The sequence below is a fragment of the Citrus clementina genome, unplaced genomic scaffold (genome assembly GCF_000493195.1).
Source record: "Citrus clementina cultivar Clemenules unplaced genomic scaffold, Citrus_clementina_v1.0 scaffold_4, whole genome shotgun sequence".
Taxonomy (NCBI): Eukaryota; Viridiplantae; Streptophyta; class Magnoliopsida; order Sapindales; family Rutaceae; genus Citrus; species Citrus x clementina.
The window spans coordinates 12,860,062-12,876,914 of NW_006262274.1; the positions used below are offsets into that span (position 1 = coordinate 12,860,062).

The following is a 16,853-nucleotide window of genomic DNA, read 5'->3' on the forward strand; positions in this document are numbered from 1 at the left end:
CCTCCCTCAGCGTCACGGAATCGTTAAGCCTTATGTCACCCCCTTGTGCGCTACTTCCTCCTATCTCCATTGACTTTCGCTTACTCCACCCCTCTTCTTGCTACCGACAGAAGCTTTTTGCTCTGGATCCCCACAGACGGCGCCAAAATGTTGATGCGAGATTCCGGTTCTCCTCGTTCTACGACCAGGATCCCTGCTCGATCAACTCTACCACGACCAGGAGGTCTCCTAGTAATGCTTCTTCTCCGGATGTCCCTGCACACACAGACAAGTCAGAGTACGCCGGTTGTTCTCCCGGCGCAAACCCTCCGACGCTCAAGTCAGATATGAAGGTTTGGGGAACGCTTGCCACAGGTCTTATGGCTTTTTGTGGTTTTCTCTTTTATCTTAAAAATGCTAACCCTTTTACCTTCGTTGGCTACCTTTTTATAGGCTTCCTCTGAATCTCAGTCTTCCGCTCTTTTCGAGACGGTATGGGACTCCAACTGCTGCGTTATGGGCAAAACATGGGATCTAGCGTGTTACGCCACGGTTCAGGGGAAAGCGTGGCTGCCACGGCTCTGTGAGACCTTGCGTGTTACGCCACGGTTCTGGGGAAAGTGTGGCTGTCATGGCTCCGTGAGATCTTGCGTGTTACGTCGCGGTTCTGGGGAAAGCGTGGCTGTTGTGCCTAGGTTCTCGTGCTGGAGAGCGCGTCTTGCCAACTGCCGTCGACCGGGTCTCCTCGCCTCTCGGTCTCTAGCCGGAATGGCCTCATGCCTTTTATAGGAATTGGCCTCGCGGACGACAACATCGTGGACGAGCAGGATGTTTCTGCTCCTGTTCTTCCACGCGCCAGGCTTTAACGGAAAACACCGGTGCGCAGAACTCCGCCATCAGATGTCTGCTCGTCATTCCTGGTCCCTTCGACGCATTTGTCCCAAACAGTATCCCTCCCAAACAATGTCAATTAATGCGCTCATTATTCTTAAATTATCTTAATCCTTTCCAAATATATTTTTATGTTAAATTAATTTGTAATCTATTAATTTTATTTTAATTTTATATTGTAGATATGTTTCAAGAATAGAGATGAGTTGGAACTAAAAAAGGGAGATAAAGAAGAATTATTGGAGCCATTTGGAATGCATTATTGAGGTAATGTAATTAAATAAAAAATTTAAATAATAATAATAATAATAATAATAATAATAATAATAATAATAATAATAATAATAATAAAGAAAAGTAAGCAATCATGCTGGTGATGTTCAGATGGTCATTTTGCCACCTGACCATCACCCATCTATTGTTGGTTTGTTTATGTGATAATAATATAAAATAATAATAGAATAAAAGAAGTTGAAGCTGATGATCGCCTATAAATAGATGAAGATTTTGCCGAGGGGGGGGGGGGGGGCTGAAGAGAACTAGAGGGAAGTTGAGGAATTCTTTCTTTATTTTTTCTTATATTTTCTTGTTTTATTGTGTAATCAATTTTCTTATAATATATTTCAGAAGATTGTTAAATGAAATAAGTGTTTTGTTTTGCAATATGAGTAGCTAATTTTCTAAGATAAGGAGAAAAAGCTGAAGCTCAAGAAGTCTTTTATGTCATGTTAATTTATAAGTATAGATCTCTTCAGATTTATATGGTATTTTGATATAAAGTTTGAAATACAAGTGTGCAACCCAAGAGGGGGGGGGGGGGGTGAATTGATATTTTTAAAAAAATCCTAACAATACCACACAACAATCCAATCTAACGCCTTAATGAATACGAAAGCAATAAGTTCAATAAAAACACAATCACAAATAAGTAAGAGAGAAGAGAAACAAACACAAGAATTTTTACATGGTTCGACAATCCCTGCCTACGTCCACGCCTCCAAGCGATCCAAGCTTGAGAATTTCACCATCCAAGCCTTCCAAGATTTCAAATGTTTACAATTGACTTCAAGGTGTCAATGAATCTTTACAACAAAGATATTATCTCCCAATCTCTTCACTCAAGTGCTTCACACACTCAAACAATCACAAATTTATGAGGAAATAAAAAATTACAATAAAACTCTCTCAAAGAGTAGATATTCAAAATGAAGAACAAGAGATGATTCAATGTTTTATGATTTACGAATTGAGAGCTCAAGATATCTTGTGTGCTTTTTGTTTATGCTTACTAGAGAGCTTGAAAATGAATTGGATTTGAATTTATATAGTTTTAGTCCAAAAACTAGTCGTTATGTGTTTTCTGATGATAACCGGCTTGTTGCTTTCAGAATCTGGTTAGTCGCTTTTATGTTACCATTACAACAAAAATTTGAATTTCAGAACATCCGGCATGCCGCTTATGATATCCGGATAGCCCTTTATGCTCCATAAGCTTACTGTCCAAAATCTAGATTGCCGCTTACCATATCCGGTTAGCCGCTTGCTACAATAACTGCTACAGTAAAATATTTTCTAAAATTATAGTTTGACCTCAAAACTTTATAAAACTATATTATGGTCCAAAACGTTATGAAAGCTTTCACATAGGTCCAATTTCAGAATTTCTAAATAATACTTTGTCAATCCCAAAACTTTCTGAAATTATGATTTCACCCAAACTATGTGAAATTATAGAATTATCCAAAATATTTAAATATTTTCAAATAGGTCCAAATCTGAAATTTTAAAACAATATCAAAAGTTTTAAAATACTTTTATTTTAGTCCAAAATACTTTAATTCAATAACATCATTTTCTTATTATAAAAGCACAATTCATAAATTTTTGTTTAATCAATACATGTGATTTTTTATCATCAAAATCAATATCTATAGTCATATAGGCTAACAAAGTTGACACTCCGATATAGTTGTCGCATATTAGATACTTGATCCTTTATTTATCCACACAAATAGTTAGTTAAAAATTAAATGCCATAATAAGTAACTGGCAAAAGAAATGCAAAATGTAAATTTGAGTGAGTGTTATAACCATAATTTGAATATCCGAGAGTGGATTTCGTAACCTTAGTATATTTTTATATTGATTCTTATTAATTTCTTTTCTTGTATTTAATTTTCTTTATTTAATAAATTGATTATTAGATTTTAAATTCTTGTGTCTCAACCTTGAATTTATTAGATTATATTATAATTAGACACTCTTATACTTGAGAGTAATAACACTTTTGAATTGTGTCAATTGTGGCTAGGTTTTGTGGAAATATTAGGGATATGATAAGCGGAGATTTATTAGAGGTGAAAATAAAATTCATATAATAGAGGGTGAAATTATAATTAAATTTAAAGTAATAAATATTAATGACACAGCTGATGTGACAATGGCACATTAAATGAGATTTAAATTGGAACTCAAATAGTCGGATAGTTTCATGAGTTTGAACAGAGACAATTGTACTTTTATAGAGAGGACCAACATAACTCATAATGATTGAGAGCAAGTCCATATTAGAAGCAGGACCGCCAGGGGAGTGTGAGATTATCCACAATAGCATGAATTTTATGCAGAAAATAAAAAATAGGAAGATCACCTGTTTAGTGGTAACCAGCTCAGTACACAGCTCGACGATTCATTGTTGATTTTGGGAAGCAAACCGTTGTTCTAAAGAAGACTAGACAACACGAGCAGAGGTATAAGGTGCAATGGTACTATGCAAGGATTGGGAAAGAGAGCCATTAATCCAAGAAAGAACAAGTTGATTTATTTTGAATCCATTCCTCATATGCAGGATTAATCTTATCAGTTATTTCTCCATCTTTTTCCTTGAGAAAAACAGCAGAAAAAAATGCTTGGGCCATCAAGGGAAGTTGAATAAGAAGCCATCGGCAGTAAGAAAAAGAGACTAATAAGCGTTAAACACTAGAGTCATCATTAGACTTCTAGTGCTCTGACACCTTAAAACAATAAAGCTTGAAAGGGATATTTTCGAAACCTCAGTTTGACGAGGTGAACACTAGCTACAAGATAATTAGAAAGGATAATTACAACTACAAGGTTAATTATAATGATAATAATGAAAGTATCATATCAAGAGATCTGTTTATGCAAGACGTTAAGTTCATGCTTTGATCCACACATGCTTCATGATAATGGAATAATTCCCAAATTCATCTTGTTGTCGTTTTTACAAGAACACGAAACCTCGGGCACTTAATAGCAAAAGGACAAGGGTTTTAGGTTTCATCAACTTCTTTTTGTATTTTCCTTTCTCATATGACAAAAATATTTCAAAGACACGTTAGTTGTTTTATGCGTTTGGAGTCAAGCTTAATTTAATCCAATAAATTCAACTTCATATCAGAAATACGAATACACGACCCATGTTAAATTTTTTAAAATCAAGGTAAACCATTCTCTCCTTTTAATTTCCCTGATACAATCTCATTGGTCAAATAATTAAATTATAACTCCTAATAGTTAACACGTACACTCAAAATCAGAGAATGACAGAAATAAATAATTTTGCATTTTTTTTTTCTCTTCAATCTTTCTAATGTTTGATTGTATGGCAAACTTTATACAAGAAAAGATTTAGAACAATAGAATCACAACTAAAACTGTGCATCCCCATACAAAAACATTTATACAGTTAAAGCTTAAAAGCCATTCATCTTCAGCAATCGCGAAGGACTGAGAAGCCTGTAAGCACCTCCAGCACCAGCATCATAATCTTTGCTGCTAATTCTGTGATTTGGCCTACGAGCTGGACTACTGCATAGAACCAGTGGACTACAACAACCCTTATTAGCAATGTCATGATCATCATCTTCATCTCCAGTGCTTTCCAACTCAGCCAACACTTTGAAGAACAAATCAACGTCACAAGGAAGCATAATTGGACCTTGATTCTCATACCCATATTCTGATTCAGCATCTTCAAGCAGAATCTTGAACAGTGGATGGTTTGCAAATTCTGTCTTGATGACAAATCTTTGCCTTTGAGGTCCAACGTAGACTGAGAAACAACCCTCTGGAGCAACTTGGCATCCCTTATTATTATAATTATTATTTCTCTCAGGTGAGGATGACCATGACTTGCTCTTTATCATCATCATCACACATGAAGGCTTCTTGTTGTTGCTGCTGCTGCCAGAACCAGAACCAGAACCAGAACTAGAACTAGAACCCAGTGATTTGCAGCGTTCCCATGTCTTCAAAATCAGATTCTTTTTCCATTTCTGCTTTACAATATCCATGCTAGCTTCAACTGTTGGCTCAAGAAGGAGACATGTGATCCTATAACACAAGAGATGCGGTTTTTTAAGAAAAGCTAGCTAGCGTTTGTAACTGGGCAATTCTTTCATAGGAAAGGCGGCACTGTTATATATAATATATAGCTAGTTAGCTAGCCCCGCACCCATATATAGATGCTATCCTTAAAATTAGAATAAAGTGCACTTGTCAACGCACAAACGCTAGCTAGCTGCTTGATTTTGAATATAACAAAACTTTTCTTCAGCTAAGACAAAGTCATTTGGCGACAGATAAGCCCCACTTCTTTGCGTCTTCAACGCTGCCTAGTGGCTAGTGGATTGATAATAATAAATTAATAATATTATATACACTGAACATAACTAGACACATTAAAGAGAGAAAAATGTGGGAACCTAAGCATTGGATTTGGACCGCAACAGACCCAACCGAAACTCTAATGTAAAGATATATAGGTTTTTTTAAAAAAATCTACAGCTTTATTCGTATTACCATGCCACGTTTTAGAGTCGGAGTAGGTTTAGTAACTTCCTGGAAAATGAATATTTGTGTGCATTCCAATAATGGCAACAAGTTTATCCTGAATTTTTTACCTTTTTTTTATTCTGAAACTTTAGTTATTTTAATTTTATACGATGGTTTATCATTTTATACGTTGTGGTTGGAGAAAATTTTTGTGAAGCAAGCGTATTTATTGAGGTAGTGTACTCGACCAATTAACATCTATTAATTGGCAAGTCTTATGTGTCTTGTAGTGGACCCATAAATTTAATATAATGTTAATTCATAATATTTAAAATAAAAAATCGTGAGTCTTACAAGCAATTAAACTTTCCAAATAACAGATCCTGACTGGTTAGATACACTATGCTGATAATGTTAATTCATAATCCACTACCTCAATATGCTGAGATGGTGCGCCCGTCTCACATTTTAGGTTGAGCTTGTGTATGAACAAATGTATGAAGTTCTACAATAATAAAATGGTTTGCATTTCAAATTTAAAAAAAATAACAATAATAGAATGCTTTGTAAATAGGATTTAAATTTTGCATAGCACAGCCAATCGAATAGGGTTTCGAATTCTATTTTGTTTTCTACTACAAAAGAAGCCTTCACCAAGTAGTAGCTTCTAAGGAAATTCTATTAAAAGAATGGAATACTAGTAAAGGGAGATGGCTACTGAAAATGCTGGTGGCGTGTTATAAGTATATAGTTGACATTATACAATATAATTTTGTATATTTGTGATCAATTTATTAGATTTTAATTGGAAGCATGCATGAAAATTGGATAAGGTTTCATGAATTCAACATGATGACGAAATTTGTGGTATTTGAATCAAACTCACTACCACATGCATAAACAGCTTATGTATGCAGTCTTGACATATATAAATCGACAAGATGTTTTTCTTGCCGTTATCATTTGTCTCGCATGAATTTCTCAATCTATTTATGCTTGTAATTAGTTAAAACTTTTAAATTAACTACAGTAGTTAAAGTTTTAATTATTCATTTTCTCATACTCTTTAATGCGATGGGGTTAAAGAAGAACAAGCGTTGTTAAAATTTTTAACCTGGAGAAATTAATTAATAGGCATGATCTCCATAAATAGCAATAGACACAAATCACATGAAGACAACTGACAGTTTCAACTCCTTTGAAAAATAAATAAACAAGTATATATATAAATCTTTTTTATATAAGAAAGTGAATTGAACAAATATACAAATTCAACAATTAACAAATGCATGAATCTTGGCCTCTCACATACGAATTGTTGAGTAGAGAATTGAAAAACTTTATTAGCATTAAGAAATAGGAATCGAAAAGAAATAAGTATTGTAATCATAAATTATTTGACAATAACTACCCGTACAAAATTAGACATAAAATTTGTATCATAAATATTGTGAAACCAATATTATCAATAAATCATGACATGAATGACATGTACAAGACCACATCATTTTGTGTGCTATAACTTCGTTATCCTGTCAGATGATTAGATTTTATTAATTTTCTGACTATATGATGATACTTAAATAGTGACCCACCTTATAAAATTACAAGATGTGGTAGGCATTTTAGAATTTTTTTTTCTTAAATTTAATTTAAGATATTTTTCAAATGTTTGAAGTCATTTTTTTCATATATTATCTTGTTGTTATCATTTTTTTTTTCACTTTTTAGTATTAAATTACAAGTGTACTCATAGTTGCATCAAAATTTTGCAGGGATCCATTTTTAATTATGGAGACTCGAGGCTACTCTTAAAATTAAAAAAATAAATAAATTGAACTTCAGTGACACTCAAAATTTAAACTCTTGATCATAATAACAAAGTGGGGAGTGGCCCTCAGAAATTTGCAAGTTCTATAAGGTGAAGGTGTGGACCAGCCACTAGGCCGACAAATGAGACCAAATACAACCCATGTTTCCATATTCTAAATCCATTTGTCAAACCAATACTTTCTTTTGTGCTTTAAGTGAATGAGTTGACCCATAATTATTGTACCACTTAAATTTAGTTTTGCATAAACCATTCATTGACAAATCCTTTCTGGACCGTAGCCTCAACTCTTTTTTAACATAATCTTTCATATATATATATATATATTTTAATTATTTTTCGCACCACATAAATGTAACTCCATTAACCAAAAGATTAGAAAGAGATTCTTATTATTGGAGATCCGCTAATTGACGGTTATAAAAACCAAAACAAAAAAATTAATACAATTAAAGTATTATATATTAATAAATATTAATATTAATATTTTATAAATTATCCGCTAATAATAAATTATATTATTATTAGTATTATAAAATTTACTTATTTTATATTCTTAAAATAAGTAAATTTCATATGACTAAAGGATTCATTTCTTTTAGTTGAGTTATTCCACATTAGCTGAAAAATAAGTGACATATGAGCTTAAGTGTAGGATGGGTCACTTCACTTAAAACTGATTTTCTAAATTGAACACCAAGGTATATTACTATATTAAGCATGTTCTCAATAAGATTTCAAGTGATATCACTTAACCAGGTCTTAGGAATCGAGAAATTGGTGGACTCAGTGTCAAATGAATAGGTTAGGGCATATTGTACCTCTCCATCAAGGGAGGGTGGTTTAATGGGGGGGGGGGGATTGTTAAGTAGTTGAGTTGTTCCATATTCCCTAAAAAAGTGTGATACATGATCTTATATATACAAGATGGGTCACTCCACCTATAAAAGCTCTATTCTCTCCTATAATGTAATGTATGTTTGGGCAACTGTGGTAATGAGATTAAAAGCCAATCTTTTAGGTTTGGAAATTATATATCCTACCACTGATTAATACTAAAGATCCTAATATTTAAGTCTAATACTATACGTCACTCATTTATTGGATGATAAATACAAAATTACTGATTACTCTATTCTACCATACAAGTAGTGAAAATCAAATTAGCAGTGCATTAAATCTAAATTCTCCATAGTACACTAAATCGAAATTCTCCGTCTCCACTATACACTAATTGAGGCCCATAAGAGACTGGCCTTAAAATTTCTTAAATTAAACCCGTAAAACCTCTGCTAATTGTTAAGTCAAATACTAAAATATTAAGTATTTTGGGCTTTTAAAGTAAATCCATTTATATTAAAACTTTTGAATTTAATCAAATTCTAATTTAAAATTAACTTACAAAATTCACCGTTTTATATTAATAATAAAAAATTAAAGGAATAAAAAAATCCAAATATCATGAAACTATGAATCACCAAATCACAATTAGACTTGACCACCGCCACTGCCGAACGTTTCCATTCCTACTGCCAATCTGCCACCAACTCGTTGTTGTCCGCCGCCGCTATTGTTGAGCCTTTCATGAGTTTCATCCCTTGCTAGACCAGCCACTTGCTAAACCAGCCATAGATTGAAACATGTATTGTGCTTGAATGCTGTTTTGAAGTTTGAACTGATGATTTTGGCCGAATGGAGAGTTAATGTTCTGCATCTGTATAACTCTATTCATCAAATCTTATTCTGATAGCTAATTAGCTATATACAAAATTCCAAAAGTAAATGTTCATTTGTTAAAAGTGAGCAATTCTTTAACATTAAAAATTCAAATAGAAAGTTGTGGGACGGTGGGTGCTTGTGAAATGTAAAAGTGGCTTATTATTTAATATATAAAAGCAATCACTTTTTTAATGAAAATAAATAAACAATTGAAAAGATAAAATTTGCAATCATGTTGTCTAATATTCTATCATTCCTGTGAGCCCCTTTAAGTGTATTGAAAAATAATGTTTTTGTAATATCGAATTTGTATTAAATTATTTATTCTTGTTGAGTTGTTGTAGTTATTTTGTTAGGATTTAGACAATTTAATTTGATTTGAAATAGATGTGGAAAAAAATTTTAAAAAGAAACCACGACTCTCATCTCCTCTTGAGGGAACTAGTAATGGTTCATATGAAGTCAATTTACAAAATTTGCCTGCTGACCTTGGCTTACGACCTTGTATTAATAATTATAATTGTAACATTCAAGATCAAGTTCAAACAACATACTTATAAAGGGGTCCTTTTCAACCTAAGAGGCATAATTTTAAATTTGAGAAATTTGGAAATCAACAACAATGATTTGTTTCGAATTAGTTCAAAGAATTTAGTTTTTGGCTGAAATATAGTATAAAAAAAGAGTATGCATATTGCCTTTTTTGTTATCTTTTCAAAGAAGATAATGGTGATCAAGCGGGCGATGCTACTTTTACTGGGAAAGGATTTAAAAATTAGAAAAAGAAAGAAAAATTAAAGATTCATGAAGGATGTGTCAATAGTGCCCATAACCGAGCTAGGCAAAAATATGAAAGGTTGATGAATTAGAAACAACATATTGCAACATTTTTTGACAGACAGTCTGAGAAAACTCAAAGTGAATATGAAACTCGCTTGAATATTGTTGTTGATTGTATTCGATTTCTTTTAAAATCAAGGGCTAGCATTTCGTGGGCATGATGAGTTTGATAGTTCAAGCAACAGAGGGAATTTTCTTGAGTTTCTATGATTCCTTGCTGATCATAATGAAGATGTTAATGTTGTTACTTTCAGAAACACCCCTCTAAATTTACAAATGACACCCCTAAAGATCCAAAAAGACATTGTAAGTTGTGTTGCAACTGAAACTACTAATGCTATTATTAGAGAAATGGATGGTGCATTATTTTCTGTTATAATTGATGAGTCTCGTGATATATTTACAAAAGAGCAAATGGTTGTTGTATTATGTTATGTGGATAAGAATGGATATGTGGTTGAATGTGTTTGTTGGCATTGAACATGTTTCTAACACTACAGTTGTCTCACTTAAAGAGTCTCTTGATAATATATTTTCAAGGCTTGGATTGAGTTTGTCAATGTTATGTGGGTAAGGTTACGATGGGACAAATAATATGCAGGATGAGTTCAATGGTTTGAAGACACCCAGTTTAGAGGAGAATGAATCTGCTTATTATATTGACTGTTTTGCTCATCAACTTTAGTTGACTTTTATTTTTGTGGCAAAAAAGCATGAAGAAGTTAATTATTTATTCAGTTTAGTTTTAATGCCAATTAATGTTGTTGGAGTGTCAGTTAAATGTCATGACATTCTACATGAGAAACATGCTCTTGCAGTTATTGAAGCATTGGGTAAATATGACCTTTCAAGTGGACAAGGTCTAAATCAGGATATTACTTTAAAGTGTTATGTTGATACACGCTTATCTTCTCATTATGGTACGTTAATAAGCATAATTTCTATGTTTCCATTTATGGTTGATGTGCTTGAGATAATTGAAGTTGAAGGAAATTATAAACAAAGATTTCAAGCTAAAACACTATTGAAGTTGATGCAATCATTTGATTTCATATTTTGTTTATTCTTGATGAAAAATATTCGTGGCTATGCAAATGAATTGTCACAAGCACTACAAAAGAAAGATAGGATATTTTGAATGCTGTAAAATTGGTTGAAGTTTACAAGTATAACCTTCAGAAATTGAGAGACAGTGGGTGGGATTTTTTATTTGGTCAAGTTTCTACTTTCTGCAGCAAGCATGATATTGGTGTTTCAAACATGGATGATTTGTTTTTAATTCCAAGGCACTCGCGCCGTAAAGCTCGAGAGATCACAAATTTACACCGGCATTGAGTTGAGTTATTTTATGTTGTTTTAGACATGCTACTTTAAAAGCTAAATAATTGTTTCAATGAGTCAAATATTGAGTTGCTTATTTATTTGGCTTGTCTATGTCCAAATAATTTGTTTGCAGCTTTTGACAAGGAAAAATTATTGTGACTAGCTGGATTTTATTTTAAAGATTTTTCTACAATAGATCTTATAGCACTTGAGATGCAACTTGATATTTACATTACGGATTTGCGATCTAGTACAGAATTTTCAGGATTGAAAGGGATTGGTGAACTTGCAAGGACAATGACTAAAAAGAACAAGGTGTCTCCGTTAGTTTACCAATTGGTTGGCTTTAATTTTATCCACTGCCACTGTAGTGAGAGTATTTTCAGCCATGAATTTTGTGAAGAATTGACTTCGAAACTGGATGGGTAATCAAATAATTTAATTGTGTACATAGAAAAAGAGTATTTGCTTATATTGACAGTGAAACTATTATTCGACATTTTCAAAACATGAAAACACATTGAGAATAGTTGAAGAAGCTTTAAAAATGATTGTATCAATGAAAATGAATATTTTACTTGTCGAATTTTTTTTATCAATTTATATTAAGTCCCTTTTGAATTTATTTTCAGGGTCTGCCACTTGGTATTTCACAGTTAACATCATTGATGATTTTTTGTCATTTGTTTTTCATTTTGGATACGTTTTTGTATAAGAATTTCAAGCAATCACATGTTTGCTTTAACAAGAGCATGCACATGAGAGAACAAGTTGTGTTTCAAGCTAATGTAAGTTAGGATGGGCCTTTACTAAGAAGGGCAGAAACTCTACCCAAGAATGAGTCCACTGATTTTTTTTTTGAAATTTTTTTATAGCAATTATCAAAACCAACTGAAAATTCACCCTTACTTTATATTACTCTTTGCATGTTGACAGAACCTGACCATTCCCTTTTATCATTCCTTAAATTCATAGGTTTGATCCTATATAATCTAATCTATTTTGTTGTTGAGCGAAGAGTGCAAAATAGATCAAATTGATTTTCCAATCAAAACTACTATGTTAAATCTTCCATTTATTTTCTCTTTCTCTATCTCTATCTAAGAATGACAGAAATCTCCATGGGAACGGAGGCCATGGGGGATCTTTCCCTTATGCGAACCCTACAGTGAAACTTTGAAACCCACACTTAATTTTAAGTTTTAATTGCCTAAGAAAGTTCTAATTAGATTTAAGACAAACAAAACATTGACCTAATGCTTAAGAAAACATGAACCATAGGCATAAAGAATGATATTTACGTCAACTCAAGATGAAGATGAGAATGTGAGTGATAAGTTTAGTTTGAGCGCCGCAAGAATGCAAATTCTTATAAATTCACTAGTTCTAAAAAAAACCAAAGAAAGAATGATCTTTCAAATTCAAATAACATTAATCTCCTTCAATTATTATCTTACATAGCAATGTTTTTGAGTTTAAATAGGCTAATAAAAATCCAAGATCCTAAACATACACATTGAAACATTGAAACAACCTTCCAAGCATAGCTTTGTCAAAGGATGCTTCAAAAGTCTTTGTCAACCCACCATTATTAACGCTAGTCATTGACAAATTTAATGTTAGTCCACCATCATTTAAGGTAGACTTACCTAGTACATTAACAAACTTGAAATACAACAAATAAATGAAGTTAAATAAACAAAAGAGTGGTTGGAATTCCTAAGCCTGAACTAGGGATGGCAATTTTTCCCGATGGGATGGGATCCTGCGGGATCTCATCCCATTTGGGAAGGGATTGTGACATATTTTTGTCCCATAAAAAAATTTAGGGACGGGAGTGAGACATTTTTTTTATCCCAATTACATACACGGGACGGGAGTGGGATTGTCAAATTTCATCCCATTCCGTCTCATTGTTGATTAAGAATGTAAATTTTTCAAATTGGGATAGGATCCTGCAGGATCCCATCTCTTTTGGGAAGTGATTGAGACATATTTTTGTCCCAAAAAAAATATAAGGACGGGATTAGGATATTTTTTCATCCCACTTGCATATACGAGACGGGATTGGGATTGGTAAATCTCGTCCCATCCCGTCCCATTGCCAACCCTAGCCTGAACAAACTGTAATAAATTAGTCATAACACCTTTTACAGAACTCCAAATTCAGTTTTGTAAATTGCATTGGAAAGTTAACTTAATATCTTTCCAACGACATATAGCCTGCACATTAGTTCCAACTCAATCAATACTAATTTTATTCTGAATTTACCATTTTTGCATTTGACCTAAATTGTATATTTGGCTGCCCAATAACTTGAATAATTCCCACAATGCCTTATCTTTTCTCCAAGCTTAATTCATCATATCTTGCATCTTCAATTGCATTTTTAGTCCACAAATTTTCAATTAATCTATTTAAAGCAACTTGCATCTTTTTGGCTCTATCTCTTGTAATTGGGCCTCTATGAATGTGCAAAGGATCAGTTGAAGTTTTATTAGTATTTCCTTGATAGTTCTCATTACTCTTATTTAGGGAGAATATAGAGAATATTTTATACCTAATTTCTTATTCAAGAAAGAGAAGAAGACGATTTTTTTATCCAATTTCTTATTCACAGAAGGGACTAGAATGAGGTGAAATCCCGGTCCCCTCCCATTTCCCCATTTTATTTTTCTAGAACTATAAGTGAACACATAATAAAATTTAAATGTTAAAATATTAAATATTGGTTTCAATAACAAATATCAAAATATTTTATACAAATAATACAAAATATTAATTAATATAAAGACTTTAATATAATTTAGACTTTACTACAATCCAAAGCCCATAACCTCACAAGCCTACAATCCACAAATCAAATCCTAACCCACTCTCTCACCATCTCACTTATCCTTTCCAAATTATTCATGCTGCAATTAGTACCAATCTCGTCCTCATCTTATCATTGCTCCTTATCTCATTAATTTAATTGTCTATGTCCATTTTATTTATAATGTGTTTACTTATTGAGAATGGGAATTCGAATCAAGAAATGAGAATAAATGATGTTCTTACTTACTTAAACGAGAAGTGGAATGAGAATCAAAGTGGCTGCCCTCACCTAAAATTAGGAATGATTACTACAGTTTCTATTCCTATGGGGAGATGGGAATTGAAATCTCATTCCCTAAGGTGACCATATTACCTCCACTTAATTATTAAAATTATCATTTTATCCCTCCTTATTTAATAATAATAATAATAATAATAATAAATATTATTATTATTATTATTACTACTACTACTAGAGCTGGCAAAATTTGACACGACCCGATTACCCGACACGAACACGACATAAATAAATGGGTATAGGTAGTCAAATTTAACACGATTATTAAATGGGTCGGGTCCGGGTCAACACGATTTTTTTCCATGTCGGGTTTGGGTTAAAATTCTTGACCCATTTACCCGATCAATGACCCGATTATATTTTCTATTTAAAAATAATTTACATATTCTTATAATTAAAACTCAAATATTAGAGATGATTTTTTTTCTTTAAAAGGGTGAATATAAACACAGTGTTTTATTTATAAAATTTTACATGCATTTAGAGCTTCAATAGTGTAAATGTGTAAAAATTGATAGACATGTATATTTTATAATATTGATATATAATATTATATATATATATAATATTAAAACTTCAATAGTGTAAATGTGTAATATATTGGTAGATATGTATATTTTATAATATCGATAAATTATGTATGTATGTATGTATGTATGTAGTTATGTACATACGTATGTATGATAGTGTGTAAATATTTGATGTAACTTTTGTTCAATATATATATATTAAACGGGTTATTGGGTAACCCGATTATTTTTCCGTGTCGGGTTTGTGTCTCAATATTTTGACACGATTATTAAATGGGTCGGGTTTAGGTCGACCTAAATTTGACACGACACGAACACGATCCGATGATCCGTTTTGCCAGCTCTAACTACTACTACTACTATTATTACTAGCAATAATAATAAGTATTAATTATAATTAATATTAATAGTGACAATTATCATCATCATCATCATCAATAAATTATTCATCATAATAATTATAATATTGATAAATAATGACAATAATCAACTAACTGAGTTTAGTAACTTGTAACAACCTGTTCTGATTCTAATTTCCATATCTAAAGTAAACAATTTGTTCTGATTCCTATTCGCCATTCCGATTCCAACTCATTTCGATTACTAATTAGTAAACGCACCATTATTTCATTGTTGATACAAAAGTAATACATTTTTCTTTTTGTTATAAAACTATGAATATTGATGAAGATAAATATTCTGATGACTTGTATCTTGTAAAGTGACTTTTATAATGGATTAATGTTAATGAAATATATATTCTCAAACTTAATTTTAATATGAATAATTAAGTTCGAAAACAAAAAACTTATTAGTTATTCAAGAATCAGAGATCCCTTATTATTATTCGAGGGATCTCTTATTATTATTCGGGGTTCATCCCCTCCCAAGTGATTTTGACAATGATGGGAGAGAACATAAATAAATGCAAAATATCGAGAATGGGTACAGGAATGTTGGTCTTCTTCCTATTGATATCCCTAACTGTATTCCATAAGCAAAGTGGAAAAATTAATATGTGCTTCAAGTAGATATTTGTGAACAGAATTGTTACACACTTCTTCTAAGAGCACCTTTCCCCTCTCTAGAAAACATTGCTTGATCTCAACAAAATTATCATGTACTTCTACTAAAATGATTCTAATACTATTATTAATATTATTATTTAAAATAAAATTTAATGTATTTAAATTACATTGCCCTCTAGGATTGGCAGTTTTTAAATAATTTTCTTTTGCGAGCATATGTACTCAAAGGTTGTGGTAGGTATGGAACTAAAAAATTCATATCTGAACTTTACCTAACGTCCACCCATAGCTACCTTTTGAAAAAAAATAAATGAACCATGTTTCAAACTCAATTATTGGTAATGATGAACTTAATTACCAGTGATGCAGTTTGATTAACACAGTTATATTTCCCAAAATAGAAGGTAACGTAAATAGAATAATAATTAAATAATGCAGTTTCAGACTCTTTATAGAATTTTAATTAAGTTAGAAATCGCAAGCTATTTTGTTTTCTTCCCTTTAAGATCGCTCGTTTGACGGATTGGTAATTACCATTTAGGAACAAGATTCATGCCGTGCAAATCCTAATACGTGACAACGTGAGGGCACATGCTTTGACCTTTACACCCTCAGCCAATAATGATTTCATGAAAAGTTGGTGTGAAGATTGAAAAATGCCTTTCTGAAGGAATAATTTGTCCTTTAGAGTGGCTATATATGTCTTTTGACAAAAAAAAAACGCAGTGATTGTTGTCGTTACAAGTGCAAATACAGTTGTTGGTACCTTTTCAGTTTTCACCAAGTTAAAAAGCCACGC

The 16,853-nt window shown here is 32.2% G+C and overlaps 1 protein-coding gene across 1 annotated transcript; it reads right to left on the reverse strand.

Annotated features, from left to right (window-relative positions):
• Positions 1–4,561: 4,561 nt before the first annotated feature.
• LOC18044653 (auxin-responsive protein SAUR41) lies at positions 4,562–5,389 on the reverse strand. Its single transcript, XM_006436826.2, has one exon. The coding sequence runs from the start codon at positions 5,184–5,186 to the stop codon at positions 4,587–4,589; it is 600 nt and encodes a 199-aa protein (XP_006436889.1). The 5' UTR covers positions 5,187–5,389; the 3' UTR covers positions 4,562–4,586.
• Between the last annotated feature and the right edge of the window lie 11,464 nt (positions 5,390–16,853).

Bases quoted from the DNA above. Each gene is read 5' to 3' on its own strand.
- LOC18044653 (XM_006436826.2), bottom strand. From the start codon at position 5,186: ATGGATATTGTAAAGCAGAAATGGAAAAAGAATCTGATTTTGAAGACA.